Consider the following 21,135-nt stretch of genomic DNA (forward strand, 5'->3'; position numbering starts at 1 on the left):
AGTTTGTCAGCAGTTCACTGAAAGGTCACTTTGTAGGTGGTCCTGTGTAGGTTGAACCACTTCAGTCCAACTGACTGAAGTCTAAGTGCTCTTTGGAGAAGACTTCATGCAAGAGTTCCTATGCCCCTTCTAAGTGAGACACAGGAAGATCCTTCCCTTTCAACTATTTTAACTGATGAGAAGGGACAGCCTGTGTTGTCCTGAGAACTCAAACTGATGACCTGAAATCAGGAGATGAAATGTTGGAGTGGCGTTACAGAACAAGAAATGGATAGGTGTGAAAGGTTTGCTTTCACAAGGTGCTTAGAATTCAGTCAGCAACTAGACATGTGCATCAACGTGCAAATCACAGAACCATGGAACATCCCAACTTGGAAGGGCCCCCAAGGATCATTGATTACAAATCCTGCCTCCACGTAAGATCACAGTAATACAAATTCTATGTTTGAAAGTGTTGTCCAAACTTACCTCGAGCTCCAGCAGCTTGTGGCCAGGACCACTGCCCTGGGCAGCCTGTTCCACACCGACCACCCTCTGGTGAAAAACCTTTTCCTGATATCCAACCTGCCCCTCCCCTGACACAGCTCCGTGCCTTTCCTTTGGGCCCTATCACTGTCACAGAAAGCAGAACTCAGCGCTGCCTCTCTGCTCCCCTTAAGGAGCTGCAGCCACCATGAGGCCTCCCCTCAGCTCCTCTGCTCTGGGCTGAGGGATCTCAGCTGCTCCTCACACATACTGCCTTTCAGGTCCTTCCCCATCTTTGCAGTCCTCCTTTGGATGCTTTCCTTGTCCTTATCTCTTCAGCCCAAACTTGCACTCAGTGCTCAAAGTGAGGCCACAGCACAGAGCAGGATAATGCCTTCCTGGTGACTGTCATTGTTTGAAAGAAAAGTCAGGCACACAGACAACGGAATAAAGGTGCATCTGAAATCATATTTGAAGTTCTTGATAGCTACCAGGAACAGAATACTAAGAAAACAATCTTTATGGCTTCTTTTATCCTTTGCAATTATTAAAAAAAAAGAAAAAGAAAAGAAAGAAAGAGAGAAAGAGTGAGAGAGACAGAAGGGAAAAACCCCACAAGTTAATTTAAGAGAGCAGTCGCCAGTCAGCTCCCCAGGCATAAACAGGCAGCCGAGGCGCTGTGCGTGGGCTGACTTCAACGCTGGATGCCGAGCAGCGCTTGGCACAGGTGAGCGGGGCTTTCATCGCAGACCCAAATTAACATCGCTAATGCCGTGCCGTCCGCGGCCGAAGGAGCAGCCCCGGGCGGGGCTCAGGGCTCGGCGCCCGGCCCGCCGCCCCCACGGCCAGCCACGCCCCGACCGAACAAAGGCGGCGGTGGCGGCGGGGCTGCTCCACGCAGCGCGACCACTGCGAGGGCGAGCCGGCACCGACCCGGGCCCGGCCGCGTTGGGAGGGCCCCGCACCCCGGCCCCCACGCTCGGCTCGGCCCGGCCCGGCCCGGCCCCGCTCGGCGGCGTGTCGGGAGGAAACGCCGGCTCCGCGGCCGCCGGCCCCTCGGCTCGCCCGCCCCCCGTCTCCTCCCCTTCACGGCCGATCCTCCGCCCCCTCCTCCTCCCGCTGGCGGCGGCGGCGGCGGCTTTCTCGGCCCGGCTCTCCGCTCTTCCCCGCGGCTTCGCCTCGCTCTTCAGCGGGAGGCTCCGCGCCGCGCCGGCGAAGACGGTAAGGGCGGTGGGGCGCGGCGCCGGGCCGAGCCGCGATTCGGGGTTCGGCGGGCGCGGTGGGGCCCTGGACTGAACGCCGCGCCGCCGCTCTGCAACCGCTCCCCCTCTCGCTGCGGACCCCCCGCGGCGGAGGGCGGGCGGGGAGCGGGCGGGGGGTTCGTCCCACCGGGCGTTGTGGTGCGTTGTGAGCCGCCCTGCTCGGTGGGGAGGGGGCGGACGGACCCGTCGGGTGGGAGCCTAGGGGAAGCGGAGCCAGTTTTGTGCCCGCTCCCTCGGGATCCGGCGGCGGAGCGGGCGAAGCGGTTTGAAATTCCTCGCTAATATCAAGGGACAACATATGGCTCGGGAGAAGGCAGCTGGGAGGACTGGCCGGTTAGCTGCTCCGAGTTAGTTTTCCCGGGTCGGTGCAGAGCGTGAACTTCCTCCCCTGGACTCCCCTGCGCGGGGATGGGGCCGAGCACATGGTGTTGCTCTGCCTTTGACACCGCGCTGCCCGAGCGGGACTGAGCTGAGCTGCGAGGAAGGCTTGTCCGGAGGTAACTGGCTTGTACGGCCCGTACTCCTCCTGCGCTTACCCAGTGGTACATCTTTCCCAGGGCAAGGAGCGAAGCTGTTTCCTATGGTCCGACACGTATGACAACGTATATAATAGACTAGGTTAAAACTTTCAAAAATCTTGCGTGGGCACATCTACGTCTTCCGTGCCATCGCGGTGTTAATTCACTTAGACCCGAGTTGGGGGGATTTGCATGCTGATCCGTGCTTGTGTTTCGAATCTACAGTTATTGTGTTCAGATACTTACGGGTGGAACATCCTTTATGCTTAAAATGACAATGCTATTGTGTTTTTAAGCAGGAGGATGACTTTTATCTGTAGCGTGGAACTTTTATCTTTAGTGTAGACCTCTTATCATATGGCTGTAGTGCTCTGTTTTTTAAATCTACTGATTTGCTGAGTGGCTCTGCAGAGGTCACTTTGCAATTTGACTTCACTCCCCTGTGAAATGTGTCTCTTGATTAAATATGGTACTGGGTTAGAGCTAGTGCTTTCATTTCACATCCATATTTATGTACCATAGGAGCCATGCTTTATAGGGCAGCTTGTTGTTGGCTCTGCCCATAGAGCCTGCTGGTTCTTTGGTGCATGGCATGCTGTGGGCGTACAGTGTGCCTTGTGTCTCACGTTGTGTCCTACTTATTTAAAAAAGTTTGGAGCTCTGAAAAGGTCAGTGTAATCCATACCACCCCAGCACACAACTGGCTTAGAATTAACAAAACCCTTCTGAGTACTTCTGGAGCAAAAAAATGGCACCCTATTCACTGGGGTGGGATGAAGAGATTACCGTTTTTGAAAACTGTGCTTCTCTGTTGTGAGAGTGGGCAAGTGCTTTGCTTTTGCAAAGCTTCAGTGTGAGCTGGTGAGACCATTTCTGGTGATGGAGGCTGAGAGAGATGAAGGATCACTGGTAGTCTCTGTGGGGATGATGGCAGTTGTTTGCCGTGGTGTGCTTTGGTCAGAGCTGTATGCTGGCTCTGACAGGCATCCCATTATAGAGGATCGTAATCATTTGATATTTCATGATGCAGTATTGAATCTGTGGGTACAACCTCTGTGGGCAGGAAGTAACAAGCAGGTGTCTGTGCTCTCTTCACAGCTCTGTAGTGTAAGTATACCCGGAATATACTTTTTGGGTGATTTATTGCCTTGATGGAGCTGATAGCCCTGAGCTGCCCTTGTGCCAGGACATTTCTGCAGATAATGAGAGAAATCGTGTCATGAGTCAAAGCTAAGAGGGGAATGGTGTTTCCCAGGCACATACAGAACTCATCTGCTGTCACTTTGCTGGAGTGGCTCTTACCATATCCTGCTGCAGCTCATCTGAGCACTCTCTCCCTGCACCTTGGGGCTGATGGCATTTCAGGTAGTTCCTGGAGGGGCTCTGTACAGGTGTGGTTTTACAGTGGGCGTGATGTTGCTTTCTACTTTACTTTATAGTTTACATTATACTCCAAAACCAGGAGGAGTGAATTTCATTTAATGAGGCAAAAGTGCATGAAGTTATGAAACATGGCTCTATAATTATGTTTTGGTTGCTCAGAGCTACAGAACCTATTTGAGATATGGTGCTAACATGAAAAAGCGTAGTGTGCAAAAGTCTTCCTTTTTTAAGTATGCTTCTAAAAGTGGTCATGTATTTCAGCATACTGATTGATATTCAATCTAATTACCATGGGATATCTTTTGCCCATTAACTGTAGAGGAATGGGCAGTGAACTTATATGTACACCCTGTCCAGAGCTGGATGTCATGTCTTTGAGCTTTTGTTCTGGAATGTTTCTGGTCTATCCATGGCTGACACTGGATCTGGCTTTCCATCACTAGATTATAGCTCTGTTCCACAAGGCGCATGTGTTGATTAGCCACAAATTAATCAATGTGAATTAAAATGAGGGATTAATGTGTCAGCTGCAAACCGCTTTTATTTCAGAAGGTCAAGTTCTGAGAAGTTAGAGAAACTAGTTTGTTTAGTCCACTAAGCTAAAGGCCTACAGGTCTACAGATTTGGAGGGGAAAAAAATATGTTGGATTGCATTAAATGAAGGGTACAACATCTGCTCAGAACCTGCATTTTAAGCAGGAGGAAAAGTTTTCCAAGGAGACTGCGGACCTTGCTGCAAGACTAAGCATCCTGAAAAAGATACCACAGGTTACCAGAAAACCTTTAAGAACCGAAGTGAAAGAGGAGACTTATGGGCTGAAACTGCAGGAGTAACATGTATTTCTAAATGCCAGATTGTGAAGAAATTTAACATGAACAGAGATTTTTTTTTTTAAAGGTGGGGGGAAGAGAAGTTGGGTTTGATACTGTGAGGACCAGTTTGTAGTTAAGGATGTGACTTTAACAACTCCAAAATTAGGCATTTATGGTCAGTTTCTATAGAAATGAGGATTTGAATATGGGAGAAAGACAGCATGACAAATAAATAAAAATAAATGCTGTCAAGCAAAGGAAAGCAAAGAGTCTTTGCTGTAGGACTCTGAAAGGGTTGGCACAGAATGTTGGAGCCAGGTAAAAAAAAGAGTTTGTTGTCTGTCAAATTGGATGTAGTGATTGTGATAGCAGTAAAGCAAAATAATTACACTTGTGTTCATTTTCTAAGGAAAGAAGAATGAGATCTATTCACACTTCTTGCTCTGGTCTTAATAATATTCAGGGATTTAGAACAAATTTAGAATGGAAAAAGTAATTAAATACACAAAGATAAGTGGAAAACAGGATAAGATGCATCATGGATTTGCTACAATTAGGTCATGGGAGACTAAAGATGTATTATTACTGGATGAATACTGAATGTTGTAGACAAAAAGAGCAGAAGACTTCAGTGGTGCTACAGTGAAAATAGCTAGATTGAAAATATGAGGACTGGTTAAAAAAATGGTTAAGCTTAAGGAGACACAAAAAAAGAAATTGTGACTCTGGCTGCATGAATGGAGTTGCTGGTTTGAGGTAGGTATTGCTGGGGAGCTGGTCGTCTTCACATCAGCTAAGATTAATCTGTGCAAAGGGTGATTGCTGATGAGGTGAAGTCAGGGAGCACAGTCAGCATTGAGGAAGGTTGGATTGTTGCACAGGAAGTCTTGAATGTCCACGATGACTGAAGTGGTAGGAATGAGAGAAGTTAAATAGCTCTGAAAGTGAGATTATCTGCTGAGTGATTATTAGCAGCGCATCTGCTATCAGCTGGGAGGTCATCCTTTAATAATATTATACAAGGCGTTGGGAGATTTCATGTCAAATGTTGTGCACAGTTCTGGTTACTTGTGTACAGAGAATATAAAATTCCAGTAGAATGTCTAGAGGATCATCCAGGCTATAAGGATGGTGGGTGCAAACAGTCTGGATTTAGATGGAGACTAAAACTGAAGCTGTGTTGGCTTTTATCTCTTAGTTAGGGCAGACAGGAAGGTAGCAGCTGCTAAGAAATTCCCTGGGGCAGATTCTTAGAGAAGAGGAAAGGTCATAAACTGAAGTTCATCTGTAATTGTTGATTAAAAGCTTGTTGTACAGGAGGATGACTGGATGTCTTGTTGAATGAATGTTAGAAAATATGTATGTTGAAAATTGAAATGAGTATCCAGAATCTGATAGCTGGGAAAATCTCCCACCTGTTGGTCTATTAAATCAGTTTATGTTTGAAGTTTGTGTGTGACTGCTGAGGAACCTACTTGGGTAACTCAAGATACCTTAAGTTTGTTGCTTCAATCCTTGATGTAAATCAACAGAAATAGAAAATGCTTCCATGAAGGAAGCATCATGAACAGCTAATTTTTTTTTTTTTTAATTTTTTGAGGATGACTGTAGTCCAGTCACATGATGGTGAATGGAATTTTTAGCAAGTAAAATTCCTGTCAATGCCATTAGTAGCTGCTGCTTTTTTTTTGTTTTGTTTTAGTGTATAATGGAATCAAGTATAAATCATAAAATATTAAAGATGACCACAAATTAGTATGCATGGGATAGAAAACAGAAGAGCAGGCTGGAGGTCAGGAGAGGTGATGAACACATAAGTAAGGACCACGTTGTCCTGTTGAGTGGGTGCTTACATCCATCCTCTGCTGAGCCACATCGGGCCTCCTTGGGCTCTGTCACTGAGGACACTCTGAAGCATGAGGCATGGCAGCTCACACACTTTGTTCAGGGTTTCCCTTCAGCTGAAGGCTTGTCTGGTAAGAACAGAAGGCGTGTGCCTCATGGAAAGCTTAATGATGGCGTATGTGATTTGGTGGCCCCACTGTGTTGACTTTGATCTCCTCTATAGCATTGGGGCCTGCCCATTTGTATGCTCTTCTCTGGCTGGGCTTTGTAGACACAATCTGGCTTCTGGAAGCTTCAAGAGGACTCTTTATAAAGCAGGAAGAATGTATGTCATTGGTCAGGATGCATCTTTAGAAGAATCATTTAAAAAAAGCAAGATGCTTTGAGAATGTTTGTACATCAAAGCAAGATCAGTGTCTTGATACTGTTTTATGTCTGTTTGTTTTGAATTTATAAGGCAGGTGTCTAGCTTCCTTAGAAATAATACAGCTGCAAACTCCTTTCCACTGTCGTTGTGGAAAATTTAATAGTTCAAATTTTCAATGTTTGCTTTAAATACATGTGTTTTTTCCTTTTTTTTTTTCCCCTCTTCTCAAGTGGAGCTGTGTAATGAGCTCAATGTGTTGGCATCCCCCGTAGGAAATAAACGTGAAAAGATTGTGTTGAGCCATCAAAAGAATAATTTAACAATCCCAGGGAAAATTGAATTTATTGTCTTGGTAGCTTTTAGCATGTATTATGCTATTCACTTATTGTGATTTTTTTTTTTTTTTTTTTTTCACTTGCTACTGTTGCTTTTATATGAGTGATGAGTATATCATTTAAAAAGATGAGACCAGGTCTATGCTTTGCGTTTGCATGGCATCTTTTATTTGACAACTTTCAAGTTCCAAATGCTAATGCGTGAGGTGGATAAGTTATTTCAGGTTTATAAAGGAGAGATTCAACCTGAACTTGAACAGCCTCCAGCAAATCAGCTGAGCACACATCTTCTGGTGCTTTGTTGAGTTCTTTAAAACACCAATAATTTTTTGTTACAAATTTGAGATCTTGGAAAAGTCTGTATTAAGAAATGGGAGGAAACGTTTGAAGACTTTATTGGTCAGGGAAGCTAACAGCCACATCCAGTATCATCTGCAACTCAAACAAGTGAAAGGAGCATCCTTGTTGCTACTGTGTTGATGGCAAGCATGGTCAGTCTGGGAAGCAGAGAAATGGATTGGAGCAAGAGGAGAGTGGTTTAAAGAGATGGAGGTAAAACCTGGAGTATGCACAAGTGGGAGAATACAAGAGAGATGTGATTGACAAAATAAGAGTTGGGGAAAGACTCTGAATGAGCAAACCAGTGAAAAGGGAGATGACAGAATTGCTTGTGATACACTTCAACTCGGTATGCGTATTAATGCGTGTTCGAATTAAATTGGAAAGCTCATGTTTTATTCATCACTGTGATGTGACTGTGGGATAGCTTTTAGCTGGCTGGGGTTGCGCTATTTAGAGGAACATGTCTGAATGAAGGAGGGTACAGCGGGGAAGGAACAAAGCAGAACCTTGCAGCAAACTGCTGGGAGAACCTCTTAGGTGTGAGCATCTGCCAATTACGTGGCGTTTTGTGTACTTCACAAACAAAGCAGAGGAAAGGAGAAGAATTGTGGGAGGAAGAAAGGGGAAAGAATGGTTGTTCTGCAGCCTTCCAGTGCTCGCTGGCAACTTTCTTTCAGATTTCCATCTGGTGTTTTTCTTATCCTTGTGCAAGTAGGAGCTGAAGAAGCATCCTTTCATTGTGAAAGGTAGCAGCATTGTTCTTTCTCCAGTACCTCTACATAGCATTAGGCAAGTCTGTCTTAAATAACTACACAAATTCATGAATGGACTTAGACCTTTGGATTCAGAATGACCTTTGTATGTTGTTGTCCTTTTCTATTTGACAGCTTAATCAGTGTGTGCTACCCAGGGTGGTCAGTGGGCCATTGGAAGTGAAACTGTTTCTCTTGTGTGTACTGGTGTGTGTATGTAGATATGAGTAGTTAAAATGTGATGGATTTCACTTCTATGTTCAATTTAATTGCAAGATTCCTATTATCTATGTTGTTTTGCCATTCTGAGCTGTGATACTGCTGAAGTGTATTGCTGCTGAGCTCTTCCAGTGAATTACTATTCTGTGTTGAGCGACAACTGCAGTGAGTGACAATGCCAAATTAATTTAAGTGGTAGGCAGTGTGAATGGGAGTTTATGGAATGCTTTCACTCAATTTGGACACGTGTTATTTTTAACTAATATCTACTAGTAAGAAACTGGAGTCCCAGTTCTGTAACACGTGACATTTGTGCAGTGTGTTTGTGTAAATGCATGGGGAACATCTGCAGATGTGAAGGTCTTGCTTAGATTTTTTTTCTTGCAAGACCACAACACAAGCTTTGCTGAAGGCTTTTCTGATACTTTCATTAGTTCTTCTTTTATTTATTGTTACTGTTGTCCTGATCTTGTAATGTTTGCTGTGCAAGTTCAGGGGATTATTCCCACTATAGTATTGAGCCCTAATTGAGCAAATGAAATAATGTATATTACGTTAAGCTTCAGCAGTTGTAGCTGAAGTGAATCCCACAAATCTTTGTATATTTAAAACCACACATTTCAGCCTTTTTTTTCCTCCTTTCTTCCTGTTTGGTAGACTGTAAGGGAAAGAAACTGACTCTAATGAAGCAGAGCAAATAGGAATGCATAGTGTAAGCAGTTGAATTTGGAGAGAAAATGTTTCTTCTGATCTTTGCCATAGTGGTTTGAGGTATTCACTGGTGATTGTGTTAAGCAAGATGTGTATATTTAGAAACAAATCTTAATTTGATTTTTTTAATAAACTCCTTATTATAGAAAGCTTGTGCTATCAAAGTTTCTATTTTTGGAATGAGGTCTGCTTTTTTTCTGTTTAATTGGAAGATGATCAGTGTCATTTCTCTCTTCCTTCCCTCTCTGTCCTTTCCCCTTAAAACAAAACTTGCAGTCTTTAGACAAAAGTGTCTTTGTTTTTACATTTGTTTTATGAAATCACTTAAATCCTTTGGGAAAATCTTTCCTCTCACAGGAAGAGGGGGGGGGAAGAATTCTCTTATAGCCAAAAACAGCAAGCCTGCTACCAGACATAACAGTGTTTTGCTATCTGAGTAGTAACAGATTGCATACAATAATCTATTTTTTGTCTTAAAATGAATAAGTGCAATTGCAGAAATGCACACAAATAGGCATGTATCTTTTACTCAGCAATTGTAAAATTAGGAGGACGTGGGGTGAAAATTGCTGCGGGACTTTCTTGGAGCTTCTTTGGTCTGTTGCTAGTGGTGGAGGGGGGGAGATGAGGCTGAGGGATTGATGACTTTAAAAGTGGTATTTCAAAGCTCCACAAGATTTAAAAAAAAAAAAAAAAAAGCTCTCTTCTGGACTTTCTGATGTTTGGAACTCACTTTATCCTAAAATCCTCCTGGTTTGACATCTTCAGGCTGTTCTGATGCTTGGCTGGGGTTGTGAAGCCATCCATCCTAATTTTCAAAAGACAGCTGCTACAGTAGGCAGATGTGCAAATTACCCTTTACTGATCTAGGAGCCTGGCAACTGACAGGAAGCATTAGCATGTGAGAGAATGAACCATAAAGACCAAAAACTATGTGAAATATCACCGTGCTAATTTGCCTGCATAGGCTTTATTCTGAAAATATGCTAAAGAACAGGAATGCTGATGAGATGGAACAAGATTATTGCAGCATGCCTTCCCCTAAATGTAATAAAAATGCAGAATTCTGCCAGTGGCTTATTCTTTTCAGCCACCTGTCTTTTTACAGGGATCTGAAGGGATCCAAGATAAAGGGAAGTAGTGTGAATAGGTTCTGAATGTGAATGTAAAATTAAGGAGGTCTCACTTGAGGCGAGGAGGTAATAGTTTATTTTCTGTAAAGGAAGAAATCAGATACTGGACTGAAATTATGTTATAATACTGACGTGGGCACCTTTGTAAGTGTATGGAGAATGTGGAGTGTGGTGGCTTCTGAGGCATACCTCACCTGGCATCTCCTTGCGTCTTGGACGGTTTGCAGGTGTCTTGTATGTAGCGTGATGGTGAAGGCACATGCTGCTTATTTTCATGTCCTGGCCCTGCGGGTACCCCTGCTCATCTTTCTGGTGCCCATTGAGGGAACTGTGAGACCTTGGGTCATTTTGGAGTATGCCACTTGTGAAGAGGCATATGCAGAGAATGCTCACCTAGTATTTGATCCCTTTCTAAGCGCTCTTCCTACAGACTAGACTAGAGAATTAGAGGCTCTGGGGACATAGCAGCTGAATTAACTCCTGCTTAGCTGGCTAAACAGTAGTATCAATGCTTGGCCTAAACTGTGAGCGGCCAGATGCACCAGGAGAAGCCCTGTACCCCATCAACTGAGTTTAATAAGAGTGTTTTTTTTTTTTTTTTTTCTGAGCTTTCATTATCTGTAAGCTGCTATGAAGATGTCAAATGATGCTTTTCCAACTGTTGGAATCAGCTTGGTTGTTTTCCATGTTACTTCTGTGTTACTGTTACTGAAAGGGCTTGGTATAAGGCATCCAGCCTGTGCTTGAAATCAGATGTGTGTGCTCCACCTGCAGTATACATTTCATTGCATCCTCTATCATTGTGATTCTTACTAACCAAGTGCTACTAATGGCATTATCTGACTTTGCAGCCAGATATCATAGCGTAATTCTGTAGTGGCATTGCAAGGCTGTGAGACAGCTATGTGGTGCCCACTGCTGTGCTCTGAATGCAAGGAGCTGCTGTCCAGGTGAGACGGGAAGGCAAGGAGACAAACTGCATGTTGATGTTAATTCTGTCTGTTTTGAATTGTCTGTCTGATGTTTTCTATTCACATGATTGAAGTGTATAAATACACCATTCTGTTAATTTCGGAGGTATTTAGCAAATGCAGTAACTGTAGAAGGGCATTCTTAAGTGAGGAATACTAGTGTAATGGCAGTAGGGATAGAGATCCTGTCTAATGCAGCACTAGCTGCTGTAAGGTTTCAGACTTTCTGCTACCTCTTTCTCATGCTTCAAACTTCTACTACTTTAAAGTTGAATTTCTAATGAGAAGCAAAACCTGTTCCTTAATCAGTGAGACTTGTTTTTATGGAATACTTCATTCAACTTGGTGCAAATTGAAAACTGCCTATTATTTGAAAATAAAGCCCACTGTTTTCAGTGCTGAACCAGACTGAATGGTGCCGAGTGAAATCTTCCTTCAATTAAATACAACTTGGTACCCTAGTATACTGAACTGGAGGAAGTAATAAAATAGTTTTATCCTTTGTTGTAAATAGTTCTTTTTACATTACAGTTTTGGAGTGATGAACACGCTGTTACAACCATTTTCATAACATCCTTCTTTCAAAGCAGACAATTTTGGGTAGAAGATGTATCTTGTTCTTTAGTGGAGCAGTCACCTGTATATAACATCTTTCCTTCATGTGAAGTTGTTTTGTAGAGTTGTGCATAGTTGCACAGTTCTTGCTTGGCTGGGGGCTTTTCTGAAATCAGTGTCAGGACTCTTTCATACTTATAAATGTTGTAGTATCTGATAGTGAGATGATATACCTCACTTTAGTTCTGTTTATCTTGCTTCTTGTGTCAAACAGCTCTTAAAATTGTTGTGATCTGTTTTTCTGTCATGAGAAAAAACGAAAGTATAAATGAGAACATAAGAAACAAAATTCACTGGGACTTGCAGTGAGCGTTCTCCAGGAGTGGGTTGGTAAGTCCTTGAAGGAGGCAATTATGGTGCTGGAGTATGGCTGGGTTCCTTCCGGCTGCTGGGCTTTGTACCACTGAAAGCTCCTGAGAAAGCAGGGAGTGTGCCCCTAGGTTGCGGTCCAGCGTCTGTCTCTTTTCTTTTTGACATTATAATGTCTTTGATCACAGCTTTGCAGCCTTTGGCAGCTTGAATTGTAGAAGAACTTCTTTCCACTGTTGAGAAATTACAGAACTTAAATATCTAATTGTTTTCAGTTGCATGATAATTTGTTTTAACTAATTCTGTTCTGACTTGGGAAGAAGACAGATGTGTTCTTTCTGGAAAAAAAAAAAAGGATGTGTTCTGCGTGGAAAACTCCGTACAGCTTTTTTTCAGGTAATCAAAAGCATGCTTCAGAACAGATTTGAATTATCTTGAGTTATGTAGTTATTCTTCAACCTAAATACATACGAAATGCAAAGTGACATAAAATGAAGATGCCTAGTTCAGTCTGTTGTCTTCTTGTAAAACACAACTGATTTCTCACAAGGAAAAGTCTTGGGAAAAGATTCCAATTATACGCAGTCTCTGTTTTTGGTTATTACTTTCCAGTTTTCTTGTTGGTTTTTTTTTTTCTTTTTTTCTCTTAGCAGTCTCTAGGATGAGTATTTAAACTGGTCATTAATGTTTCATTTTTGATGTCTGCAGTACTTCTACCTTTATGCTAATGTATGTAGATGTACAGGTCAGGACTTGACCTATATAGTAAAATGCCTTAACTTACTCCTATGTACATTCCTGGGTGAAGGTATTTAAATAAAAAGAAAGGTGAGCTGTTGCTTGATGCTGTGATTTTAGTTGGAGGCTGACATGTATGAAATGAAAATTAGGCCCAAGAAACCGAGTATTTTGCAACTACATTCCATTGCTGCTGTAAATGCAGCACTTTTACAGAGCACTTTCATGTCACAGTCAAGATTTTCTTTTGCAGGTAAGAGAAAGTAGTAATGGCTTCACATAAAACACAAGGAGAATGGCCAAAACAACATTCCCACAAATATGTGCATACATGAGGCAGGGAAAGGGAGTTGACCAGAAAACTCTGACTCTCACTTCTGGCACTGGGACCAGCAGCACACATCAGTATCCACAGAATTATAGAATGGTTTGGGTTGGAAGAGACCCATAAGATCATCTCATTCCAAGCCCCCTGCTGTAGGTAGGGACATCTCCCTCTAGATCATGTTGCTCAAAGCCCCGATGAACATTGTGTGTGGATGTCTTCAGGTAGGCTTGTGTCATCCTGGAGAAAAAAGGCTGAATCCTTCTTTCTATTCGTTTGTATTTCTGCCATAACACAATGTTGTCCATATGTGTGTGCACACAAGTAATACTCTTCATTCAAAAGCCCTGTAGGGACTTGATCCAGTTTCCTAGATGAGCTTTTCCTTTCTGCAGCTGATTTGGGCTGGATCTGGAAAAACAGTTACGGTACCTGGTCTGCATCCAGCAGTGAAGTGTTGCTCTTGTGAGGACTGTTAGCTGCAGTAGGAATGTAGCCCTTTGTGGTGGGGCTGGCTCAAACTCATCTGCCCTGAGCACTGAGGATATGGCACATGGCCCTCTGCTAAGGCCTTGTTCCCCTGATGGCTTCTGGTGGTATTGAGCAGGCTGGTGGCAAGTACATGGTGGACATCCAGTGAATGAATTCCCCAGGCCCTTTTCTTAGGTGTCTTCAAAAATACCTCAAATGCTTTTAATTTTCACTTGATTTCTGTACTCAGTGTTGCTTTGTCTGGAAGTTGTTACAGCTTGTAGAAATTCTCACTGGTGGTGTAAGATAACTTGGCAGTGTCTATGAGAAAATGGTTATATAGGGAAGAGGCTATTTTGAGATTATTTTTTGTCATATCTGGAGAATTACCAAAAGCAGGGAAGTGCAAAATAGTGTTGTTTTTTTTTTTCCCCTGAAATTTCACACTGCTTTTCAAAATAAATGCTTCAGCCTTTAAGTGGGTGAGTGCTTGCTTGAAAGTGGTGACTCCCAAATGTTCACGTTTGAGCCAAGAATAAAATCTTTTTAAATGCAATCCTGCCTTTGAGAAGAACTTAGTCTAATTCTTTTAGAGACTTTATTCTCCTTATGGAATGTAATGATTTTGTTTGCTTTTCAAAGAAAGGACTGAGGATTGCACTGAAGATGCTCATTGCATTTTTGGCAGGATTTTTATTGAGAATAAAACTGTTAAGCATTTAACACTGTAAACTGTTTAAAAAGGATAAGTTATGTAATTATGAACTTTCAGATAAGCATTAGTATTAATACCTGGTTGTCAGCAATAAGACGCTATAATATTGAAAAATTAGCAGATATAAATAAGTCTGAGCCTTCCTCCTGCTGAGCTGAGAGCGTGGCTTTATAAGTAGGAAAACAGATGTAGATGCAGTTTGTACCTGAACTGTTAAGGACTTTTAGTTATTCTTTAAAGAGGCTTTGCAGTTAAGAGGAAACAGAAAAGAGTATCTTAATTATGTGCAAATCTTCAGTTTGGAAGCTGATGTGCTATTACATTTCTCCAGTATTTTAGTATTCATGCAGTGAGGACTGGTTTAGGGACTTACCTTGGTTAACTTACCTTGTTCATTGCTGAAATATGGCAGCTGATCTCTGCTTTAATAGTAATCTAAAAATAAGAAATTAAACACCATGAATTATTTATATGCTTAATAACTTGGACATACAGATGCTGATGTTGCTTCATAATAAACATACATATGGCATATATTCACAAATAGGAAAGTAATTCCTCAAGTTGTGATTTTTTGCTTGTGGACTGCAGTTGGCTCTCTGGGCAAGGAGCATGCATGCTGGTAAAATGTGGAGAGGTATTAAAGCAGTCCAGGTGACAATCAGCTTGCATTGCGCGTTGGAAAAGAAGGCTGAGAAAATAACTGGCAAATTTTTCCAATTCCTGGTGCTGAATTGTGATTTTATTGTCAGTGTTGGCTGCAGTTGAAACCAGTGTATAGATAAGTCTTGTGAAGTGAAATGTTACTGTGCGTTTAAAGAAGCAATACCAAAAGTAAGCAGAAGACCTGGTGCTTCACTATTGAAACTTTCATGGCAGGATGGCATAGGACTGAAGTACTGTTTTCCACCAATAGAAACTGACGGCTTCTGGAAGCTGAGGTGCTGAAAGTATTTTTTTTTCTGTGTTTTTTTTAAAATTATTATTTGTTTTTTTAAATCCAGTCTATGTTCAAGCAGTAGTTACAGGGTATAGATTTACTCCTCATTCCCCCAATGCACTTCATGATAGTGATCCCCGTGCCAGTTCTGTAAAACAGGCAGTCTGTGTTCATTTGATATAGGTGTGACAGAAATGCCCCCATCTGGGGACAGCAGTAATTTCTGAAGTCCAAAACCTGGCTGGATGTTTCCTGCACTTTCTCATCTTATTATAGTATAAAAATACTAGAAATGATTGCATGTGGCTGTAGGAGGTAGTACTTAATGATAAACCTTTTTCTTTTCTCCTCTTTTGCTAGGCATTTTGCAACATCAGATAAACAATACTATATTTCAGCATTATTTTATTGTTACAGGAATTCTGTTGTTCCATTGTTTGTGAAGTGGTTTAACAACTGCTAAGACTTCATCAGTTAACTAAGGATCTTGCTGAAAAGTAAATGTAAAAATGATGCTGTGATGTGATATTGCCAACTTGAGTTGTTTTGTGGGTACCCAAGCACAGTGTTTCTGGTTTATCATGCTTTGTTTTCTCACCATCAGGACCATTCCCACAAGTTGTGGGCTTGAGTGTACATCTGGCCAGTGCAGGTATCCTTCTTGCAAAATTGCTGAGAAGGCTTGAAGCATGTGGTTTTGGTTTGTTTTTGAGGAAGGCAGATACTTCACTTCTTAAGCCAAAAGGAAACTTGTCAGATGAAGCTTGATCTTTTCGTAAGCATTTTGAATCCTGCCTGGGTATTGCAGGTGCAGAGCCTGTACCACGTGCTGGCTGCTGATCGCTCCCTCTGTGGACAGGAGGATTAGAGCAGAGTTTCAGCCCTAATCCTGGGTTTCCTGTGTAGATTTGGTTTAGTCTTACTCCAGTTCAGCTGCCTGTGTGTGGAAGAACGTGCTTTTCATATACTTCCTCTCAAAACACAAATAAACTCAGTAAATTTGAATGGGATTGTGTGAAGTTTAAATGGTAGTTTGATGTTTCTTGTATTGATGAGCTATTTTAAGCCTTATGCCTCCTTTCCCCCCATGAAACATGCACACACTCCTCACTGACTAATAACTAGGCACATGCTTTGAACAGTCATGCATTTTAATTAAAACAAAATGATAGCAATTTTGGATTTAGGTTATTTCTAACTATCTGGAATCTCTCTCTCTTTTTTTTTTTTTCTTCAATAAATACTTGTTTAGTCTACTTCTTGTTACATTTTAATTCACTGCTAAATATATGGGGTTCCTCTATGAAAATAATGATTTTCTATGATTAAGAACACAGTAGTAGGCACTACAGAAATCCATTGTAACTTACACAGGAAAATGTATGGACTTGGAGTATAGTTAAAAAGCTGCTTGGCAAAAAAATTGGATGTTGACAGCTTCACTGACATACTTCTCAAAACCACTGCCACTGTTTCCCTCATTCTCACCATTGAAAGAGGTGCTTGAGTTAAAATGAAGCTGGTCTGGAAGCAGTGCTAATTAGCTTCTATGTCTCACGTTGAGGGAACTGAGAGCTGCCCCTGCTTGGAGGAGGGAAAAGTCTCTGGTCCATCGGTGTGTAATCTCCTACTATTAATATTCAGAGGCCTAAAAATGTACTGATTTTGCTTCAGAAAGGAGCTTGAATGCACATTATTGCACGAGCTGTGTCGAAGCCACCTTATTCAAGAAAATAGTTGTATAAAAATACCTACATGACTGACGAGTTGTTCATTGGCATGCACTGAAGACAAATTAATTTGTTTTACACACAAGTGAATACTGCTTTTTTTCTTTCAATTCTCACAGAAGCTCAGTGATAAGCCTTGAACACAGAATCAATGCGTTATTCTGTGCGATTTGTACGTATTTGGCTTTTAAATCTGTTTAACAAAGTAGTGCAGCAAATTTGGGATTAGTGACATGCTAGTTGCTTTGCTGAAGGAGGCTGGTACAGAAAATTGGGGGAATTCACATTTTTTTGCATTAGGTATTAGCTGGCACAAAGATTTAGCTGTGTTACATATTTCTTTTTATGCCTGACCTCACAGCTATGAGGAAGTCGTGATCCAGCTGTAGCAGTATCAATTTGACAGAGAAAATAATCATGGGTTTTGTGCGGATCTTTAATATTGGCAGTAAAATATTCTAAGCTCTTCAGCTTTCCTTTCACTTCTCAGATTTAAAAACAATGTTGATTTAGTGCTGAGTATCTGTTGTTATACCTGCTGGTTTGTGTTTTAGTGCTCTTTATTGCTTTTAGAATTGTTTTAGTTTCACCCCTCCCCCTGGGTTCAGCCTCTCACAATACTGAGGGCTGTTAATACTTCAATCAGATATTGCTCACAAAAGTTTCTGATGAACTATGAAATGAGTTTTGAATTTTGGTAATATAAAGCCTGGACTGTAAGATCTTGCTTTGAATCTGGGCTTATTTGGTTAGGCACATTAAACCCATTATTAAAAATAGTGGAGCTTTTTTGTTTTTATTATTTTCATTTGAGATCAGACCTCTTTGAACCACAGAGACATGCACCTGTGCTCATTTTAATCCCTGTGTAGTTTTCATCAATTATCACAGCAGGCAAGAAGAAATCAAATTGTAAAATGCGTTTGAAGAGTAAATACATTCAACCTGGGGTTCAAGTTTCTATTTTAATCAAATATCATATCTGTATTCATGTTTGTATGCAAAGCTGAGTTAAGGCTGTGTGTGTGAGAGAGAGAAAAGCCTTTTTTGTTTTCATTGTGAAGTATCTGTTTTGATGTGCTTTGGTGTAAGACAAGTATAGTATGTTGGTGTTTGTAGTGGAAGGCTGTGTGTGTGTGTGTGTGTGTATACACAGATTTTATTTATTTATTTAAGCTAGGAGAAAATGTAGGTCAAGAGATTTCATTCTTATTAATAAGTTAGGGCTCTGTTCAACAAAAATCATCCTCTGTGGCTCGGAAGCTTCCTGACTTCTGAAGCAATGGTGGGGGAGGAACTGCTGCTCAAAAAGACCAGTGGGGAGCCTTTCGTATCACCACTGTTCTAAGATGTTCACCTCCCTGTGATGCATTTTTAATAATCACTGTGAAAGCTCACCAGATACATGTTTCTCCCTTCTGCTCTAGAGCTGATGTTAGATGGCTTTCCTCCATTCTTGGCCTGTTTTGGCACCCATCTATAAAGATGGCAGGGCTGGAGACCACCAGCTTGTCTACATGTGGCATGGTATCAAGGAGCACAATTTTAAGAGAGGAAATGCCATTTTAAGTTAGAAAGTTGGTGCACAGAACTCTTTTTGCACTGTCCTGTTGTCCTTTTTATTTTTTCCCAAGGTGGTGTAGATGTGGGAGGAGGCCAGGGAGTCTGTCCATCTGCTTCCTCAGGAGCTGTCAGTGATGTGTTTGAGCCCCTTACTACTTGGTTTTGTGCAGACAAAAGTCAAGAAGCATATCCATCAGTTTTGGGAGATTTTCAAATCTTCAAATGCGTGGAGTTGTGGATCCATACTTCCCAAAATGAGATGCACATGAGCCTTAGGTGTAACAGGCAGCCCATATGACTAATAAAATTGCCTCGTCTTGAATAACTGCTGGAGATGTGAACTAAACTTTGAAGCAAGCCAGTTGACACCCACACAGGACTAAATTATAACATCCCAAATAAATTGCTATGCAGTTTAAGTGCTGAAGTAGCATCAGTACAAGGAAAGTTTGTTCCCAACAATTATTCATATGTTGAATGTTGCTTGAAAATTCTTGGTTTAAAATGTTAATTTTGCACGGTGTTTTTTTTTTTTTTTCATGTAGGATGAACAAACTTCAAGTTTGTTAAAACTGGAAACATAGGAGAGAAAAAAAATGTATTTTAAGTATTTATCAAATTCTTCTCATGTTGTATATTTTACTGTAACTTTTATAGTTAGTGACCAAATGATTACTTTTGGTGTGCTTTTCTTTTAAAGCTTTAAGAGAAAAAAAACCCTATTTAGTGGCAAGCTCTGTCTTGAATTACATGCAAAACCCTTCTAGAAGATCTAAGGAGGCACACATCTAAAAACTTACCCCCTTTTATTCCTGGTGTACAAACATAATTAGATTTTTAAATGCATCGTCTTTACAACATGGAAATGTAGCAGTAGAAATGATAACATTGTAGTAAATGATCAAGGTGGAACTCTCCTTAGATGATGTTTTGTTCGTTTTTTTTGTTTGTTTTTTTTTGTTGTTGTTTGCTAAACAAAAGGTGGTTCTTCTTTTAGTGTTTTTGATACTAATTCTGTATTCTGTGAAAACTCCTTAGTTATATTTGAGTTTGAAATTCAGAGTGTTCAAATCCAGTGTATAGGGTTGAATGCTTACTTGCTTGCCTGTCTTTGTATTGAAGTTATAAATAATTTTCTGCAGTACCATCTGTATATCTATCATAGTTAATGTTATTAAGCTTTATGGGGAGAATGCCATACTGACACTGTTAGTCTCGTGAAATCATCAAAATATGTATTGTCAGCTTAAAGTCATCAATCTCCAACTGTTCCCATTGTTAGGAGTTGTTGTCTCTGTCAAAAAAATACATTATTTTACTGTACAAAAATGTTGTGTGCATTTTTGGAGATGTTTTTATATCTGGAATGACCAGCATTATTTTCTCAGCCATATAATCATTTGAAATAAGGTTAACCAGCGCAGCTGTCAGTGGAGTGGACCTTCGTAGTTCATCTTTATTACTTAAAAAGGAGTAACTGGGTAATTGCTGAATGAATGACAGTGTAGGATGAGCTCTCAGTTGCCCTTTCTCTTGATGGCAAGAGAGACCTCACCTTATGGGCTATTGCACAGTGTCTTCCCATACATTTTTCTTCCTTTTTTTGTGTCCGCTGTTGTGAAATCTCTGAGCAGAGGTCTTGTGAACTATTGCACCTATAGTGGTTCTACTTCTTAGTGATTGATGAATTCAGTTCTATTTTAAACACTTGTAAAAGAAAAATATTGCATGCTCTTTCATTCATTCATAACCCCAGTGCTGTTAAATTTTGTTAAGAGTTGTCAGTGGGAAACGATGTATGTGGCACCCCATTGGAAAGCCCAATGGGCCATCTGTGGCTTTTTCACACTGCATCTGGTGGTATGACAGGACAGTGGAGGAAAGCGATTGATACTTCAGTTTATAAGGTATAAAATGTGTCAGAAGCTTACGCTAATGAGTTACCAAATTGTGTGACAATAGAAGTCTCTTATGCTTCACTCTTGATTTGACACTTGACAAAAAAAGTGGCCCAAAGCCAAGGTCAAGTGGAAGTATCGTGCTGTTGTTGCCTCCTCTGTGTCTTTCTGTAGTGATCTGATGGAAGGCTGATAAATCGTTATAAAAGAAGCAGTTAGGGCTTAAGACCTTAGAAAGGAATTGTAAAGCCTGATTGAGTATGTTGATTTATACCGCTCTGAGCATGAGTGGTTGGTTTGGCTGCTTGCCCCTGGCCCGTATTTGCCAACTTCCCGTTGCTTAGAGCAGAGCAGTTGCTTGAATCTATTTCCTCTCACGTGTGGAAGTACTATAGTACTGCACTGAATTTTTGGGTAGCAACAACTTGTATTTTAATTAAAATACCTTTTAACCAGCAACCAGATTTTGATCGCTAATTTTAAAGAAAGCAATCATGAGATCCTGCATATTTTTTACTTGTAGAAACAGCAGTGTCTCTAATGGCTCATTTCTAAGCTAGAATTGTTCCATATATCAAGTTGTTTCCTACTCTGCTTTTGAAAACAGTGCATCATAAAAAAGATTGCTATGCAATGCCTCTGAAGAAGTTTAACTGCAGAGCTGACAGCTTGTGTTTAAGTCCTGCCTGCATGGATATCTACTAGATTTTCCTAA

The 21,135-nt window shown here is 41.2% G+C and overlaps 1 protein-coding gene across 1 annotated transcript in view; it reads left to right on the forward strand.

Moving 5' to 3' along the window:
- Positions 1–1,169: 1,169 nt before the first annotated feature.
- LOC128091267 (serine/arginine repetitive matrix protein 1-like) overlaps positions 1,170–21,135 on the forward strand; it is a 99,179-nt gene continuing 79,213 nt past the window's right edge. The window contains exons 1-2 of the mRNA XM_052704331.1: positions 1,170–1,192; positions 1,258–1,686. Of these exons, the coding sequence (XP_052560291.1) occupies positions 1,170–1,192; positions 1,258–1,686 (452 nt within the window). The remainder of the gene's footprint in view (positions 1,193–1,257; positions 1,687–21,135) is intronic.

This window comes from Tympanuchus pallidicinctus, unplaced genomic scaffold, assembly GCF_026119805.1.
Source record: "Tympanuchus pallidicinctus isolate F22 unplaced genomic scaffold, pur_lepc_1.0 scaffold5, whole genome shotgun sequence".
In the NCBI taxonomy this organism is placed as follows: Eukaryota; Metazoa; Chordata; class Aves; order Galliformes; family Phasianidae; genus Tympanuchus; species Tympanuchus pallidicinctus.